The following is a 17,099-nucleotide window of genomic DNA, read 5'->3' as shown; positions in this document are numbered from 1 at the left end:
CCAGGGATGTGCCAGCTAACTGGAGGCCCAGGTAGTGCTGTCATCCTGTTAGGGCCCCAGAGAGAAGACAGTCCGCAGCCGTAAGAAAGGGGCAGCAAAACGGGGGTTCCACAGGAATGGGTCGGGTTCCCACAAAGAGATGTCCATGGGTTCCTTCCGCCGGGAGCTTGGCCCGGGAATTTTGGGGACCAGTCGTTGAAGCCTCGCCTCCATTCTTGGCTGGCCTGTCCTCATCCCCTGTATCCGGCGCACCTCAACTTTTGCTCTTTCGGCAGAAGCCTCACCTCTTCCCCCCCTCCCCCGCTGGTCTTCAGCATCCCCGCTCCCATTCGGCCAATCCCCAGACGCCCCGCCCCACTTCTGACAGATGCCTAGAAGTCCCTCCTCCGCACGTGGCCCAGCGGGAGAGATACCTGCTCCCCTCCCGGCCAGCCCCCTCCCAGTTTGGAATAAAAAGGTTCCTTCCCACCCCCTTGGGTGGGGAGCTCTCAGCTGCCAGGGCAGCCAGGGCAGCCAGGGCAGCCCGTCCGGGCTTTGGGGAGACCCCTAAGTGCGGGGAAGAGGTGTTCCCGGGGCCCTGAAACCTTCCAGACTCACTCAGTGTAAACCACCTCGGGTTTGTGTCAACATCTGAGGCCGGAGACTGGGAGACTGGCGGCGGCTGGGGACCGGCTCCGTCTGCGGGACGGGAAGATGGGAGGGTGGAGACTGGAAGGTGCATGGGGTAGGCAGGGGGACCTTCTGGGGGAGATCCCGAGAGGCCTCTTCGGGGTCCGTGAGCAATAAGGAAGGCCTGTCTGGAGAGGATCGGAATTAGGGGCTGTAGGGAGCCCAGGACTAGCGTGGGTCCAGATAGAGGTTGGGCGCTTCGCCATCCGCGCTGCGTTCTCCGCGCCCGCCCACCCTCCTCTCAGTTCCCCGCCGGCAGCGCAGGGCGTGTGTTGAGGGGGCGAAGCGAAGGCGTGGGCGGGCGACCACCCTCGCTCTTCCCTCCACCAGTCAGCTTCTCTGCAGCTCCCCGTCGCCCTCCTCCAATTTCGGGTGGGACTTGGAGGGGGTCGCATCTTGTGACTCATCCCCTCTTCCATCCCCACCCCCGGCTGGGGCCCTGGAAGGGAAGGCTTAGAGACTCGGCTGTGGCTCTCCCGTTTCCACAGCAACCGTGCGGTTGTTTGCGCGAATCCACTTCAATCATCACCTTTGGCCGCAGACTGAGGCCCGGAGTCTGAACCCTAGGGCGGGGTACAGTCGGGGGCACAGCCCTTCCCCCTTCCTCGCGACTACGAGAAGGTCAGCGCGGGCGGGCGGGGCGCGCTCCGGCAGCCGGGCCTCACTGGCCATCCAGTCCCCACCTGAAACCCCGCCTGCCACTCCGCCCCAGCGGAGCCAATCAACGCCCGATCTGCCCGGGATGAGGCGGGGCTTATGCAAATCGTGTCGCCTCCGAGAGACATAGTGATACAAGAGCTGGGAGGCGGCTCCGGTGCGGACCTCGGAGAGCCTGGCCTCCAGCCCGCCAGCCAGTCTCGGTCCCCGCGGCCCGCCGAGGCTCAGAGCCATCCAGCGACCCGGCGAGCGGCCTCAGGTAACGCGGGCGGGGCCGGGCAGAGGCCCTTGTCCCCTCCCCCTCCACTCTCCATTCCCATTCTCCTCTCCTGTTCCCCTCATTCATCTCCTTGACCCTTGGTTCCTCCATAGGCGGCAGCATCTGGAGGGCTGCCCCCGGGCAGGGACTCCCACCCTAATCCAGGCCCCATGGGTCTCAGGGAAGGAGGCAGAGCCGCCTTCTTACTCCCAGCTCAGGTAAGAACACCCACTGCTCTGGCCCCCAACACACACACCGCACACCCACACCCACACCCACCCACGCTGGGGGTGTGGTGTTGCTGGTGCTCGAGGAGGCAGTAATCACCCTTCCCCTTTGCCTATGGGTAGTTAGTTGACCAGCACCATGGCAACCTCCCACCTCCACAGATAGCCCCTACCCATGCCACCCGGCCCCACCAGCAGCTAGCTCTGCACTTCACATCACAAGGTCCCTGTCCCCAAAGACAACCCCCACCTCCATGGAGAGCCTACTCCCACCTCACGTTGTCCCCTCAGACTGTCCCCATCTCCCACCCCTCAAGGTGATAGAGCTCACAGCATACCTGGGGGAGGGAAGAACACCATCCCCCCCCCCCCCCCCAGTTCTTCTCCTCACACTTCCTCAACAGCACTGCCACCTCCCATGGTCCCAGGGCTAGGCAGTGGTCCCGTGTTTGGCCTCTTTCATCCTGGCTGGAGGATGAGCCAGGGGCACCACCCCCAGCAGGCTACCCATACCTGACTGTCACTGCTGTCAAGGTCCCAGCCTTCTCCTTTCCCCTCACCCTTCACAGGTGCTGAGTCCTGCCTCTCAAACATCTCTAATTTGAATCCTTTCTGGCCTTCTTGCACTCAGTCGCTCTCTCTCTCCTATCTTCCTGCTGCCCCACAAGGATCTGCCAAAGCTCCATGTGGACTGTGTCACTCCTTTCCCTAAGGTGGCCTGAATCTGGAGGGCAGAAGAGCTGGGTTAAATCTTCCCTTTGCCCCACCTGCTGTTTGCCTTTGACCAAGTTACTTCCCTTTCTGACCCTTCTTGAAATGGGGAAGGGGGCCGGACAGAGGGTGGACTTGATGAGATGGTCTTGAACGGCCTTCCAACCCTGACACGTTCTGGTTCTGTGGCTAATTATGGGCAGATGGGACCATTTCACTCTTGCCCTTAGCCATTAGGCATTTCAGAGAGGAGGCCTGGGGGGGCGTTAGTCCTCACCAAGGGGGCATTGCTTCTTACCCAGGCCTCCCCCTCCCACACACTCTCCAAGCCAAGGCCCGGTCTCAGCTGTCCGGAGTCCCCTCCCAGACCACCAGCCCACGTGGCATGGACAGTTCCAAAGTGGAGGTGGTCACTAGGGCCCACGTTTTGTTTGTAATGCCCTGCCCCTCGTTAAGGAGGAGAGGGAGAAGACGTGCCGCTATGGCAGCTGCTTGGAGAGGAGCAAAGGGAGGAGAGGAAGGAGAAAAATCTCCTGACCAGGGAGCTGTTGTCACCATGGCAACCGTCTCAGCACCAGCTCCTTTGAAGCTGGGTGAGGGTGTGGGATTATTGCCTCCCTCAATCCCTCCTACCCTCACTGCCACTTCCCCATTTGAAGCCCACAACCTGGAGCTCTGCCCTCTGGAAGAAGCCTGTGAGCACAGAGGGGCAGCAGCTTTGTGTACGGGGCAGTGCCACTCCTTCACAGCTGGAGGGCAACCCTCAAGAGGTAGGCAGGGGAGCCTGCAGATGTTCAGCGGGGCCACAGTCCCAACAGAACATGCCCCCAGGGCCTTTGTCTTGCTACTGGTGGGCTGTAGTTGGCCTTCAGTGAACCCTTCCTTTCCCCGGGTCTGGGTTCCACTGTCTCTGAAGTGGGTGCCATGGCAGGAGAACACAGATAAACAAAAGAGACTGACGCCATTCCAAGGAGGAAGACGAGGTTTCTGCCCCTCTTATGTAATCCACCAAGGGGCATTCATTGAACTACTCTGTGCCAGACATGGCCTTTGGGTCTCTGCCGGCGGATCTGCACAGCCACAGAGGGCAGAGCGGGACTGGTGTGAGGCAGCTACCAGAGGGCAGAACTCGGAATGATGGGAATAGTGCTTTTCTCACTCTCCGATCTGCCCCAAAGTGGACTTGGTTATATGGCAGAGGGGGATAAACTCTTTGCCATTGAGCAAAAAACTTAAGAATATTTTTTGGCTTGGGCCAGGGCTTATACGAAGATCTCTCCCAAATCAGGTTCCATTCTGGAATTCTAGAGCACAAGGTGAGGGTCAGAGAGTTCTGGAGTCCACACACTTGTGGGGCTCAGTTCCACAGCCCTCAAAGGCTGGGTGCATGCTGCTGACTGTCCACTGTCCAGGCTGGGAAGTAGGCTTCAGCCAGGCCTGAGTGCTGAGGATAGCTGCGTCAGCCCAGAGGGGAAGAAAGGATATTAGGGGAGGGGAAAGCCACTATGCAATAGGGAAATAGGTCCTGGCTGTGTGAAAACTAACTGAAAAGCATGTAGTTATGAGGGGAGCAGTGGGAAGTAAGGCTAGACAGGTGGGCACCTTGATGCCAGATTCTAGAAGATTCTAGAGTACAAGGGAGCCCATGGGCATATCCACCTCTAGCCTGTATCGTATACTTATGGGCAAAACCAGAGATGAAGCTGCCTCAGAACGGAGAAATCAGAAGAAACACACTTCCTCTGAGGCAGCTTGAGCCCATGGGCATGGCTTCGCATGCAGTGCTCCAGCTGGATCTCAGCCCCTTTAGCTGTGCCCCTGGCTTTGACGATGGGGGGCGGGGGGGAGAGAGGACACGGTGAAGTTTCCAGGAGAGCATCAAAAGAAAGAACAGCAGGGCTTGTTTGCAAGTTGGACCTAGGGAAAAGGAAGAGGGGAAAGTAAAGGTAATTAACATTGCACTTCCACTCTGGGATGGAGGAGGAAAGGAAGGAAGGGCCGATGGAGAGAGAAGATGGCCACAGGTTGAGGGTGTCTGGTTGTAGATGAGGGGAGTCAGAGGAGCTGTTGGGCCACCCTGAGGGGTGGATGTTTCCTAGATGTCAGATACAGTGGGCTGGAGCACAGTAAGATGGACCCACTGAGGCCAAGAGGGAGATCAGAGCTAAAGTTTTCCCAGAAGGCAGGCAGGAGTGGGGAAGATCTGTACTGGACAAGAGTAGTCATAAATTGGAGAGAGTAGTCCAGGCAGGTGGCATGGATTCAGCCTGGGTGTTCATCTGGACCCTTCCACTGACCTGCTGTGTAACTCTGAGCCAGTTGTCTCCTTTCTCTGGGTTCCAGTTTTCACTAAAATAAGGGGATATCTTTTTTTTTTTCAGGTTTATTTATTTATTTTGAGAGAGAGATACAGAGAGAGAGAGAGAGAGAGAGAGAGCGCTAGTACAAGCAGAGGAGGGGCAGAGAGAAGGAGAGACAGAATCCCAAGCAGGCTTTGCACCCTCAGCACAGAGCCCAAAGCGGGGCTTGAACTCACAAACTGTGAGATCATGACCTGAGCCGAGATCAAGAGTCTGATGCTTAACTGACTGCACCACCCAGGCGCCCCCAAATAAGGCGATATCTTAAAGGGACTGCCAGCTTTGACTGGCAATCCAAGAACAATAGAGGAAATGAAGAGAAATGAAGGAAGAGGCATAATCCTCAGTGGGCCTGGGACCAAATTGGGGCTGGGAACAGGTGTGACCCCAAGAGACAGAGAATTGTGGGAAGGGAGCACAAGGCAGGAAGGAGTCAAGGGACGGAAGGCCAGAGCCACACAGACATCATGACGCGCACACGCAGACATGTGTGCTCTGACAGATTTGCGGTCTCATTCACTGACATGCTCCCGCCCACACCCAGCCCCTCACACAGACGCTCAGGCACATCCCCCAGAAGAACGCGGGAAAGGCTCCACCTCCCCTATTGGACACCTCTCCCTCTGGGTTCTCTAGCTCGCTTGGCTACACCCTGAGCCTGCAGTGTGCTTTGGACTTGGGGAGGGGTCAGCAGGGGATGTTGCCTCCTTCTTCTGCCCATAGGTGTTCCAGGGGCATCCTTGTGCCCAGTGCAGCTGTTTTGGACCCCACGTTCGGGGTTCCGGAGGATGGCATGCCTCCCCCTCCTTGGCTTCTCCTGGGAGCATAGAGGATTCCTCATCCTCTGGGGTGGTAGGCAGGGGAGGATGTCGCTACCCCCACTCCTGCTTGATCTTCCTCATGGCACACTGGAGGCATGTGCAGCCCAGAGATATCTTGTAACTAACTTGAAGCCACATAGCAAGGGAGGGGACATGGAACAGACCAATCTCAGATCTGGTTGTTCAGGGCACCCCTAGCAGTAAGGATTAGAAGCCACACTGGCATGCAGTGGGCTATGGAACAGGAATTTCTTCTGCTAGCCTGACAACTTCCTCTTCCAGAGTATCTTCATGACAGGCTACCCTGGGGTCGGAGTCTGGTGCCCACCCAAAGAGACTCCGGGCAGGTCAAACTCACCTCCAGGGCCAGGTCCTGGAAACAGTTCCTGGAGGGATATTCCTCCCATGGAGGTCAGCCAAGAATGTCTACCTGGCCTTCAGGGCCTGGCAAGGCCTCACTCCTGATACATCCTGGGGAGGGCCTGTACCTCCCTCTGCAGAAACTCCTCTGTCACAGGCTACATGAGGGGCTCCTGTTCCAGTGGGGTAATGACTCTTCATCCTCCCCAAACCCGCTTCTCAGCAACACCACCTCCACTCATTCAGCCCCAAATCTGAGCCTCTGCCTCAACTTCTGTGTTGCTCTCATCCCCACATTCAGTCACCCGAGTCCTGCCAGCGCCTCCTCCTAACATGGCTCGGTCCATCCATGTCACTCCACGGCCTCTGCTCAGTGTCACCATCTCTCACCTGAACGATGCAGCAGGCCCCTCTCTTCTCTGTACCTTCCCCCACCCAGGTCATCTTGCACGCTGTAGCCAAAGGAAAAATTCTAAAACACATTCCTACTTTCTCATCCCAGCACCTAGTTCAGGACCTACCATTTGTAAGCATTCTGTGTTGATGGACTGAATGCTATCTTCTCAGCCCTTGCTTTAAAATCCCTGTGGGTAAAGGCCAAACTCCTTGGCATGGATTGAAGGCCCTTGACAATCAGCCAGCTACCTCTTTGGCCCAATTATGAGCTATTGAGGGTTGGCCCGTATCTACTTTATCCCCATCACTGGCATGGGACCTAACACAGCCAGCCTCAATAAATGCTCAGGGAATGAGTGACTAATGAAAAACAGGATTAGTCAGGGTCATCAATGCTATCAGCTAGGACTTCTATTTGTACAGAGGAGGGGAGGGACAAGCTTCCTGCTGGGGTGGCCCAGAAAGCCTTGAGGAAGAACTTGGGAGATGGTGCCGGGGGCGGGACATATGAGGAACCTTCCTCAGGTCCTTGAGCAGAAAAAAGCCTGCAGAGGCGGGTAGGGGCCAAGCGTGGAAAGCTCTAAATAGCAAGGAGAAGGGATTAAGACTCTAGGGGTGTGGGGGGCTATGCCAGGTGTAAACGGGAGAGGGGAGGATGCAGGCTGTGGCATCAGCGCCAGTCAGCCAGAAGGCCAGGAGCCGAGACCTGGGGGTGGTGATCCTGGGTGCCAGGAGGGAAAACCTGCTGCCAGGAGGGAGGAGGGGCCGCTATGGGAGAGAAATGAATGATGAGGGGAAGGGGGTGGGGGAGGCAGGGCGTCCTGTGGGAAAGTGTGTGAAGGATAGAGCCTAGCTGTAGGAAGTGGGGGAGGCTGTGGAGGGTGGAGGTGAGAGCAGGAGACCCATCCTGCTGTGGAAGGAGGAATCCTGGCTGTGAGAATGTGGGACTTGTTATGGGAGGGGTTGTTGTGGAGAAAGAGAACCTGTCCTATGGGGACCTGGGGACCGCTGGTGAGGCGGCCTTGCCCTGAACCAAACTGAGGGAGCCCCTGTCCTCTAGGCCCTGCCATGGGGAAGACCAACAGCAAACTGGCCCCAGAGGTGCTGGAGGACCTGGTTCAGAACACCGAATTCAGCGAGCAGGAGCTGAAGCAGTGGTACAAAGGCTTCCTGAAGGACTGCCCCAGTGGCATCCTCAACCTGGAGGAATTCCAGCAGCTCTACATCAAGGTGGGCGGGGCCAGGCCATCCCAGGAGGTGGGCTGATGGCCAGGGGCGGGGCCAATCAACCCCAGGGGGCGGGCCGGATGGCCGGGGGCAGGGCTAGGCAACCCTAGGAGGCGGGCTGACGGCCAGGGGCGGGGCCAATCAACCCCAGGGGGCGGGCCGGATGGCCGGGGCGGGGCTAGGCAACCCCAGGGGGCGGGCCGGACAGCCGCGGGAGGGCAGAGACATCTAGACTGCGGCTTCACCACTACCCGCGTCCGCGCCTCAGTTCTTTCCCTACGGCGACGCCTCCAAGTTTGCGCAGCACGCATTCCGCACCTTTGACAAGAACGGCGACGGCACCATCGATTTCCGGGAGTTCATCTGTGCCCTTTCCGTCACCTCCCGCGGCAGCTTTGAGCAGAAACTGAACTGGGCCTTTGAGATGTACGACCTGGACGGCGACGGGCGCATCACGCGCCTGGAGATGCTGGAGATCATCGAGGTGCGCTGGGGCCGATCCGGGAGGCCAGGGTGTGCTGGGGTGACGCGCTCCTGGCTTCGGGGCACGTCCTCTCCAGCCATCTCCAGTCACCTTACTGTCGGGCCTCAGGAACATCCCCGCTGCACCCCACCTGCCCCCGCATCCCGCCTCCCAGGACCCAGTGGCTAACTAGCATTGGTTGGGCGTGCAGTGTAAGGACTGGCCTTATGCTAAGTGCTTTACCCAATAACCCTATGGAGTAGGTACTGGCAGAAACCCCATTTTACAGATGTGGAAACATAACAAATAGTCGTTCATGATTCAAATATAGGAAATCTGACTTCAGAGCCTATGTTTCTAACTCATTATTTTTTCAACAAGTATGTATTGAGTGCTATCATGTGCCAGGCACTGTTCAAAGTTACTGCTTTTGGGGGGGGAGGGGACATTCCTTCTACAGTGAGAATATTTTGAAACAACAAGAAAAAAACCCTGTGCATGTGAAGCAGTAAATGTTAGGACATAAGAAAAACAAAGTAAGGGGAGCTAACGCGATGGAGGAGGTGTATATAGGGTGAAATGTGAGAAGCAACCTGAATAAGGTGAGGGAGTTAATCATGTAGATTAATCTGGGGGTGGGGGAGAGTATTCTGTGCAGAGGGAACAGTAAATGCAAAGACTCTGAGGTGAGACTGTGTTTGCAGCGTTCAAGGAGTAGCCAGGAGAGCAGGGTGGTACGAGAGAAGTGAGAGAGGGGAGAGTGGAAGTGGTCAGGTAGGCAGCCAGGATCCCGGTCTCACAGTCTGGGGTAGAGACTTAACTTTATTCTGAGCAAGAGGGAAACCATTTAGAGCTCTCTGTTCTCCGTGTGGAGAATAGACGAAGGGCATGGGAAGGCAGCAGAAGCAGGGAGACCAGTTAGGAGGTTTCCACTGCAGGCCAGTCAGGAGCAGTGCAAGTGGTTGGATATGGGACCTAATGCAAAATCTGGGCTGACGAGTTTTGCTGAAGGATTGGACTTGAGGGAGAGTCAAGAACGTCAAGGTTTTTGGTCTGAACAACTAAAAGAATGAATTTGCTCTTTAATGAGAAAGGGAATGCTGAGGGGAGAGCAAGTTGGAGGAGAAGACTTGGGTTTTAGACATCTTTGGTTATGAGATAACCATTCAGTCTTAGTGACCATACATCACCTTCCAGTATCCTTGCCATCTCCCAGTGTTCTCTCTGCCCACCCCTATTCATTCACCCCCCCACCCCCCCCCCCACCGCCATTGTCTCTGTTCACTGTGGGTGTTCACAGTTCCCCTCTTTCCCCTCCACCCCTGCCAGGCTATCTACAAGATGGTGGGCACTGTGATCATGATGCGTATGAACCAGGATGGGCTCACGCCCCAGCAGCGTGTGGACAAGATCTTCAAGAAGATGGACCAGGATAAGGACGACCAGATTACACTGGAGGAGTTCAAGGAGGCGGCCAAGAGTGACCCATCCATTGTGCTACTGCTTCAGTGCGACATGCAGAAGTAGAGGGTGGTGAGGGGCAGGGCCCCTGGCCAGGAGGGGCGTGGCCACCTCCCAACCCGATGACCTCTCAGGGGGAGGGGTACTCTAGCCTCACTCTCTGGCTCACCCACCCCTCTGCCCAAGCCCTTGCTTCCCTCAGTCAAGATCCTTGAGGGACCACCTCACCCTGGAAAAGAGACAGATCCTCAAGTATTCTGTGGTCTAGCCCCACCCCCCAGTCATGGCCCTGAACATGGGCATAGAGAGTTGGCTTTTGCCCCAAGAGACAGGGTTGAGGACGGGGGGCTGTGGGTCTGCTTTGAAAGTCTATTCTTCCTGGGATTATGCTTTACAGGATGTGGTCCCACAGATCCCAATTAAAGGGCCAAAGTGGACTTGTCCTTTGCTGAGGATGTAAATTCCTTAAAGGTGGTCTCTGCCCTGCCCCCTTGACTCTACCTGGCCCCTCCAGCCCCAGCCTTTGGAGCGTTCATTCAATCCTTTCTTCACCTAACGTTTATTGAGCACCTGTTCAATGCCAGGCACCTCTAGGTGCTAAGGTTATGGTATTTTACAGAACACATTCCATGCCCTCTGGAAGCTCATAACGGAGGGTGAGGCAGTGGTCAGAGTCTCAGATGGAAACGTCACACACAGCTGCGCAGAGGGCATGGAAAGGCTAGTTAGTTCGAAAGGAACTATGAAATCTTTCAGCTCAGCTCCACCCAGAGCTGCAGAGAGATGAAACGAAAAGTGTTTGGAAGTCTAGGAACCATGTGAATGGAAGTTTTAAGAAACACTGATATTTATGTAATACTTATTTTTTTTAGAACGCTTTGAAAGAGCTAAAGTCATTTTATTAGTTTAGGATATTAAAACATACTTTATATTACTTGGTTTCTTGTAAAATGATTAAATGAATATAGAAAATGCTAATTTTGCGGGGGGGGGGGAGGGAGAGCTGGGAAAAAAGAGGGAAAATACCAGCAAACTTACCAAATAACACTTTTTCTTATCAGATCAAGTCCTGAAGTGTCACTGTCAGCAGCTTCTGCTGCTTCCTTTTTAATGACCATTTTCAATTCAGTGAGCAACTCTCTATTATGCGCTTGCTCTGGTTGGATGCCGACTTCAGAAACAGAAAAGACAGGTTTGCTGAGAGTGAGACTAGTGTATCTTCCACATGTTGGTAGTTCCTTTCCGGATTTGGTCTAGTTTCAAAGAGGGGCTTTTTCTTTCACTGCCACAGAAACAGAAGGACCTAGAAGAAGAGGAGCACCTGGCCACTGTTCAGGTTGCCAGACTACACTTATGGACCAAAATGCCTAAAAAGTGCTGGGGATGTGCTCCATTTGAAAGGCTTTTTCTAACCCCAGATCCTCAGTCTGCCAGGTAATTCATCATCTTCCAGGTGCACTGGCTTTGCTTTCCAATGTCTGCTTTCTGATTTTGGATCCGTGAGCTATACAGCTGCATGCTTTGACTGCCAGAAAATTAATCTTGCTCCTTCAGGCCTTTCACTTTATTTTCTACTGTACTTGTGATCAGAAATTAGCTTTGATATGCAGTGACAGATTTCCTCTTAAGCTGTTGGTGACAACAATCTCGTATACAGGTGCTGTCAGCCCAGGGTAGGAGCAGGGAGTGATTGCCGAGTCAGGAGTATGGGATTGTATCTCCAGGAAAGAGATGCAGCATGCCTCTTCTGAGTGCTCACCTGTCCTCCCTTCTTTGCAGGTTGCTTGAGGATGCTGACCTTTGGTCCCAAACTCTATTGGACCTTCCTTCTTGCTGCCCTTGGAGGTAGCAAGGCCACTTAGCTGCCACACTCTTTCTGTCTTCTGCCTATGACCAGCCATGTGGTAAGGCTGGGAATTCACATCCTCAGGCAGTAACCAGCAAGTTTTTATCCAATAATGCCTCAAGGAATGTTCCATTGCTCTGAGGAGCTGGTCGTTAGGTGTATCTTGTGCTACCACTCAGCACTGAAGATGCATAGATATTCAACAGCCTGGCTTAGCTGAGACTTCCAGTGGAAGGCTTTTTACAAACTGGGGTTCCCATCCCCCAAATATTGAATCTAACCTAATGATCTCAAAACTTCGTGACTTTCAAAGGCTTGCCATCTACTCCATCTCTTTCTATTCCCCAGCCTAGGAAATAGAGATTTTCATTCTCTTTCTCCAGACTTGGCAAGTGAGACACAGAAAGGGGGGGAATCCCTTGTGCAAGAGCACACGGTCAGGGAGTGTCACAGTGCTAAGGCTCGAACCCAAGGCTCTAAGAGGGTTTCTTCCCTCAGAGTCTCTCCCTCCTCCCCTGTCTGGATCTGAGTCATATGAAGTTGCCTGTAGGGCAGGCTAAGTTAGTTTTGGTCTTGTACATGCTTCCTGCTAAGAAGTTTCTGAGGTGGTGGTCTTCCAAAAATAAGTAGGAGCTTGGTTGAACTCCTGACATTTTTAAGTATCTTGTTGTCTGCTTCTGGGCAGCTCTGTTAACAGGTCAATGCTGTCCTGGGAAGTCCCTGACTCAGATCCCTGGAAGCACCCTGCACTTTCTTTGCACTGTCTTTCCTATCCTATTCCTCCCTACGAGAACTGTTTTTGTCTTTCTCCAGTTGGTGGGTAAGTCCTACCCGTGAGAGCATGTTTGATCACTCCAAGCTTCTCAACGTATCCTGTGGGTGATATTTGCCAGTCTGGCCAAACATTGTCAGACAGCCCAGTGATGTGAACACATAAAACCAGGCTGGGAACTGGGAACACCATCTTGCTGATAGGAGGAGCCCAGGCAGGCCACGTCTTGCTCCCACATGCTCCTGGATGTCCTACAGGCTGCATGCTCAGGAGTTCCTGTGGTAGAGCACTGACCCTGCCCTGAGAAGAGAGGCAGGCCTCCAATCCCTGTGCCAGTATGAGGGACTTGCCATAAAGCTCAAGGTTAGTGGAGATTGAAGTATGACTTGTAGAGACACAAAAATATATAGACAGTGAAAACAATACATAGAGTATATTCAAACTCTCCTTTTGAAGTTTTGTCTCTTTTTGCAGCAAGTCTGATTTACAAGGTTTCAGAATCTACCTTCTAACTGCATTCTCTCCTTGTTCATCCTTTGGGGCTGATTGATGAGCCCCTTATTTCTTATCTCTAAAAATCATCAGCAAGGTCTACTTCACATGGCCACTCCAGTCCTTTGAGCTATAATCAGGATTATATAACTTACCTTCAAATCAAAAGTTAAGAAAAAGGAAGCCCATAAGCTAAGGCACTGAATCTTTTCCTGACAATTTCTAGAGGTAGAATTTCATCATGCTGCAGAGAGAGAGAGAGAGAGAGAGAGAGAAGGAGGGGAGGGAAGAGAAAGGAAAGAGAAAGAATGAGAGAATAATGTGGTGTTTCTACACAGGGTAGTAAGCTGACACTGTAAATGTTTTTACACAAAAATTTACAAAATCAACACATTTTCCTGAAGATCCACCCTGGGTGAGGTTTTGTTCTGACTTTAGAGATCACTGTGGAAGCAAGAATATATTTCTTATGTATTTTATTTATCATTTTTGGGAAAAAAAAGTCAAATTCTGCAATTGAAAAGTCTCAGAAAAACATGGAATTTTCTTTCTGAAATTTTCAAGGTTTTCTTTTACCTTTGCCAGAAGGTGGGGCAGGACCAGGCCTCCCAAGGTGTATGGCCCTTACTGCTTTGTGGAGGCTGTGGGCATGTGGAGACCTGGGGAAATAGGGGAGCTGGGTGGCAGAGGGGGGCATCCCAACTCATTCTCTAGTGTGGCTCCCTGTCCTCTCCACATGTGCTGCTCCCGACTGTGCCCGCAGTGACTGTCCTCACTATTCAACCCTGTGCTGTATGGTGTGTTTTTTCACTGACAGTGAATAAAAGGTGTGACCATGCTGAGGTCTCTTATTCTTCCCTAAGCTAAGTTAGGGTTGGGGTTAGGGACAGGGGAGAAGAGGCCCCGGGGAGGGGGGTGGGGAGCTCATCGTTGGGGGTGCCTCAACGACTCCCTTGGGGCTGAGGTCCTTATTCTAGCAACGACTCTGGTTATGTGGAACAGAGACCCACCGGAGTTAGTTCAAAGAAAGGAGGAGCAGATTACAAGGGACCCTGAAGATGAAAAATCAAGAATGCCTGGGCCTCAAAAGAACTGAAACTGGCCACAAGGTCTCTCCCTTCTCCTCTCTGGGCCTCACAGGCTCTCTTCCTCTTGGCAATATTTGTATCTGTGTTCTTTTCCTCGGTTTCTCTTCAGATTTCTTTGGTTTCCCTGCAAAAGTGGCTGCAGCCCCAACACTGTATCAAGACTCACCAATAGCTGACAATACTCTGCATCTCTTAGTTCCAGTTTTCAAGCAAAAGGGTCTGATTCGCTCAGCTTGGCTTACAGAGGGAGGCCTTGGTCCATTCATCAATAGCCAGACCAGGTACTGATATGTGGGCCTGTGAGCAGAGCAGTTTCCCCAGAAGGGAGCTAATGGCAGCCAACAATGGACTTTGTTTCTCCCTCTGTCCAATGGAAAGCAGCACAGAGCCCAAATGAGTGGATAGTGGGGAGTGAAGAGAAAAGCCAAGAGCCAAGATTATAATTAGGCCATATGGTGCCCTTTTGAGCAAATTAGGAAAAGCCACCCCTTCTGAGTGTAAACAGCCTCCTAAGTATACAGCTGGGCCAGTGGATGGCACCTTTGGCCTAATGAGAAAAGTATACCCCTTCTTCTGAACAAATACAGCCTTGTCATGCCATGGCACACAGCTTGGCAAGTGGAACAAATCCTGGATTTCAGTCTCACCTGCCCTGCTGGTCAAGGATGTTGTGTAGTGTGTAACCTGCTCCACCATCCACAGGAGCTCAGCCCAGGCCCTGAGACCTCCCTGGGATGCAGTTAGTGTTGACGTGTTTTTCTTAGAATTTTCCCTCTTGTCCTCCTTCCCCTGCCCTGTAATGGCCAGAGAGGCACTGTTTGTTGTTGCAGGTAGTTGGGGGCAGTGGCAGCTGGAGGTGCCTGCTTTGTCCTGAAACGCTCAATTGCATTAACAAGGATTTTTGCATTAACAAGGATTTTCTCAAGGACGCTTGGAGGGGGCCAGCTTCCTTGGCAGGAAGCAATTAGGACAGAGGAAGGAGGCTGACCTGGCCTCAGGGCAGCCATGAACCCAGAAGGTGACTCAGGAGCCTGAGAACTTGGGGCTGCTATTCCCAGCTGAAGCCTCACTGGGGGGATGGGGAGTTTTATTCCCTGCCTACCTTGGGGTGCACAAGTCCTGGGTTCCCATCTCTTAAGAACTTCCCCCTCTGGCCTTCATCACCTCTGACCCAGGTTGATCTACCTCCTGCTTTCAGGCTTACCCTCTGTGCCATCCAGCTGTCCCTAAGAAACCAGAATGTTTTCCCTAAAGTGCAAGTCTGGACCATGTCAATTCTTGAAAATCTCCCCTCTTTCCTCAGTGTGATAAGCTCCTTAAAAGTCCCTCAAGGCCCGGCATGATCTGCCTGCCACCTGCTGACCTGTGAAGCCTGTTTTTCCCCCACCCCCCTCCTTCCCCCTGCATTTGAGTCATCCCGTATTGTCCTCCATTTTCCTTAAGGCCTCTCTCATGTTTCTGTGGTTGGACACAAGCCATTGCCTCTGCCTGGGCCACCCATTCCCTGTCTCAATGATGTCTCTCTCAGTGAAGCCCTCCGAAGCCTCAAACAGTTGACCCTTCATGTGGACACAGTCCATCATAGTTACCAAACAGCTTTCTGTTTGATTCCGGGTCAGCTGAGCCAAGCACATGTTTAAGTTTCCTTTTGTTTTGTTTTTTTTTTAAAGGCAAGGAAATGAAAGTTCAGGGAATGGTAAGGCTGCAACGTGAACTCAGGTCTTCTAACGTCAAGGTTACTGTTTATTGTGCTTTCTGTGTGTGGGGGGGTCGGGGTGTCAGGAGAAGGGTGAAGGGGGGCTTCATGGAGTAGGTGGCTTCTTGCCCCAGGTCTTGCTAAAGACCAGCCAACAGGACCAGGCATGCTGGGTTAAGGCTGCTCAGGAGAGCAGTTCAAGTGCAGGGATCCTGGATTTACGTGCAAAGGGGTGTGTTCCCAGTTTATTCATCTGCAGAAGAGCTGGACCCTGAGGGGAAGTGCTGGCCAAAGTGCAGGAATGCAGAGAGCCAGGGAATCCCTGCATGAAGCCAGTGGTCAGGGTGTGAAAAAGAAGACAGAGACATGGCCAGAAGCCAAAAAGGGTGGAAAGAAGGATCTAGGATTGAGTTCCAACCCTTCCAAAGAGGGATCTAGGGAAAGTTCTTAAAGGAACTGAAGCCGGAGTCAGACAGAATCCTTAGAGGCCTACTCATGTCAGTATGAGTAAGAGGACTGGATTAGTTGAGGCTTTTGGTTTGGGGGGAACAAAAGCCAATTCAAACAAGCTCAGGTGTAAAGGGAGGCTTGTTGGCTCCTGTAACTGGGAATTCCAGCACTGATGGATCCAGAGGCTCCATGTTGCAGCCTCTCTCCCTCTCTGCTTCTGCTTTCTGTCTCTGTGACCTCACTGTCCACTCCAGATGGGCTCCTCTCATGTGCTTTAACCTGCCACGGGGAAAGATGGGTTCCTAGCTCACATTGTCCCAAATTAATAATCCCAAAGAAGAAAAAGCCAAATTCCCAGCAACCCTATATAAGAATGCAGGAGAGTGGCGCAGCTGTGGTCGCATGCCCATTCTTTGTTCAATCACTGTGTCCAGGGAAATAGGGTTTTCCAATTGGTCAGGTCTAGCTCACATACTTACTCCTGTGACCGAGGAGGCAGGGAGGTAGGGCCCATTAGTACAATTGACCCTTGAACAATGCGGGGCTTAAAGGCACTGACCATCCTCTACCAACAAGCATTCGACAATACACGTATAAATTTTGACTCCTCCAAAACTTAACTACTAATAGCCTACTGTTGGCTGGAAACCTCAATAACATAAACAGTCAAATAACACATATTTCATATGTTATATGCGTTACACACGGTATTCTTACAGTAGAGTAAGCTAGAGAAACATGGCTTTAAAAAATCATAAAGAAAACATTCACAGCACTCTCTCTATATTTATTGAAAAAAATCTGCATTTAAGTGAACTCATGTACTTCGTACCCATGTCTTACAAGTGTCAACTGTAGAAGAAGAAGGTGGGAAAGGTTGCTAGTCAGACAAAATCAATAGCTGCCAACTTTTGAGGGGCATTTGTTGACAGGGTGTGGAGCATCTCATGGAGACTGAGAGATGGACAGTATCGTCTGGCCTCATTTGGGGCTTGGGAAACCATCTGGACCGGTGGCAGCTCCCTATCAGGGTAGCATGGTTTCTCTTTCATGGGGTCCCTGCTGCCCTCTGCACATCTTTCCCCATCTTTTTTTTTTTTTAATTTTTTTTCAACGTTTATTTATTTTTGGGACAGAGAGAGAC

The 17,099-nt window shown here is 52.8% G+C and overlaps 1 protein-coding gene across 1 annotated transcript; it reads left to right on the top strand.

Moving 5' to 3' along the window:
• Positions 1-1,108: 1,108 nt before the first annotated feature.
• On the top strand, positions 1,109-13,559 carry HPCAL4 (hippocalcin like 4). Its single transcript, XM_015087465.3, has 4 exons — positions 1,109-1,585; positions 7,521-7,690; positions 7,956-8,171; positions 9,480-13,559. The coding sequence occupies exons 1-4, from the start codon at positions 1,426-1,428 to the stop codon at positions 9,675-9,677; spliced, it is 744 nt and encodes a 247-aa protein (XP_014942951.3). The 5' UTR covers positions 1,109-1,425; the 3' UTR covers positions 9,678-13,559.
• Positions 13,560-17,099: the final 3,540 nt, after the last annotated feature.

Source organism: Acinonyx jubatus, chromosome C1, assembly GCF_027475565.1.
Source record: "Acinonyx jubatus isolate Ajub_Pintada_27869175 chromosome C1, VMU_Ajub_asm_v1.0, whole genome shotgun sequence".
Lineage (NCBI taxonomy): Eukaryota > Metazoa > Chordata > Mammalia > Carnivora > Felidae > Acinonyx > Acinonyx jubatus.
This window is presented reverse-complemented; position numbering and strand designations above follow the sequence as displayed.

Bases quoted from the DNA above. Each gene is read 5' to 3' on its own strand.
- HPCAL4 (XM_015087465.3), top strand. From the start codon at position 1,426: ATGCAAATCGTGTCGCCTCCGAGAGACATAGTGATACAAGAGCTGGGA. The intron at 1,586-7,520 runs GTAACGCGGGCG...CCTGTCCTCTAG, and splicing joins GACCCGGCGAGCGGCCTCAG to GCCCTGCCATGGGGAAGACC. The intron at 7,691-7,955 runs GTGGGCGGGGCC...TCCGCGCCTCAG, and splicing joins TCCAGCAGCTCTACATCAAG to TTCTTTCCCTACGGCGACGC.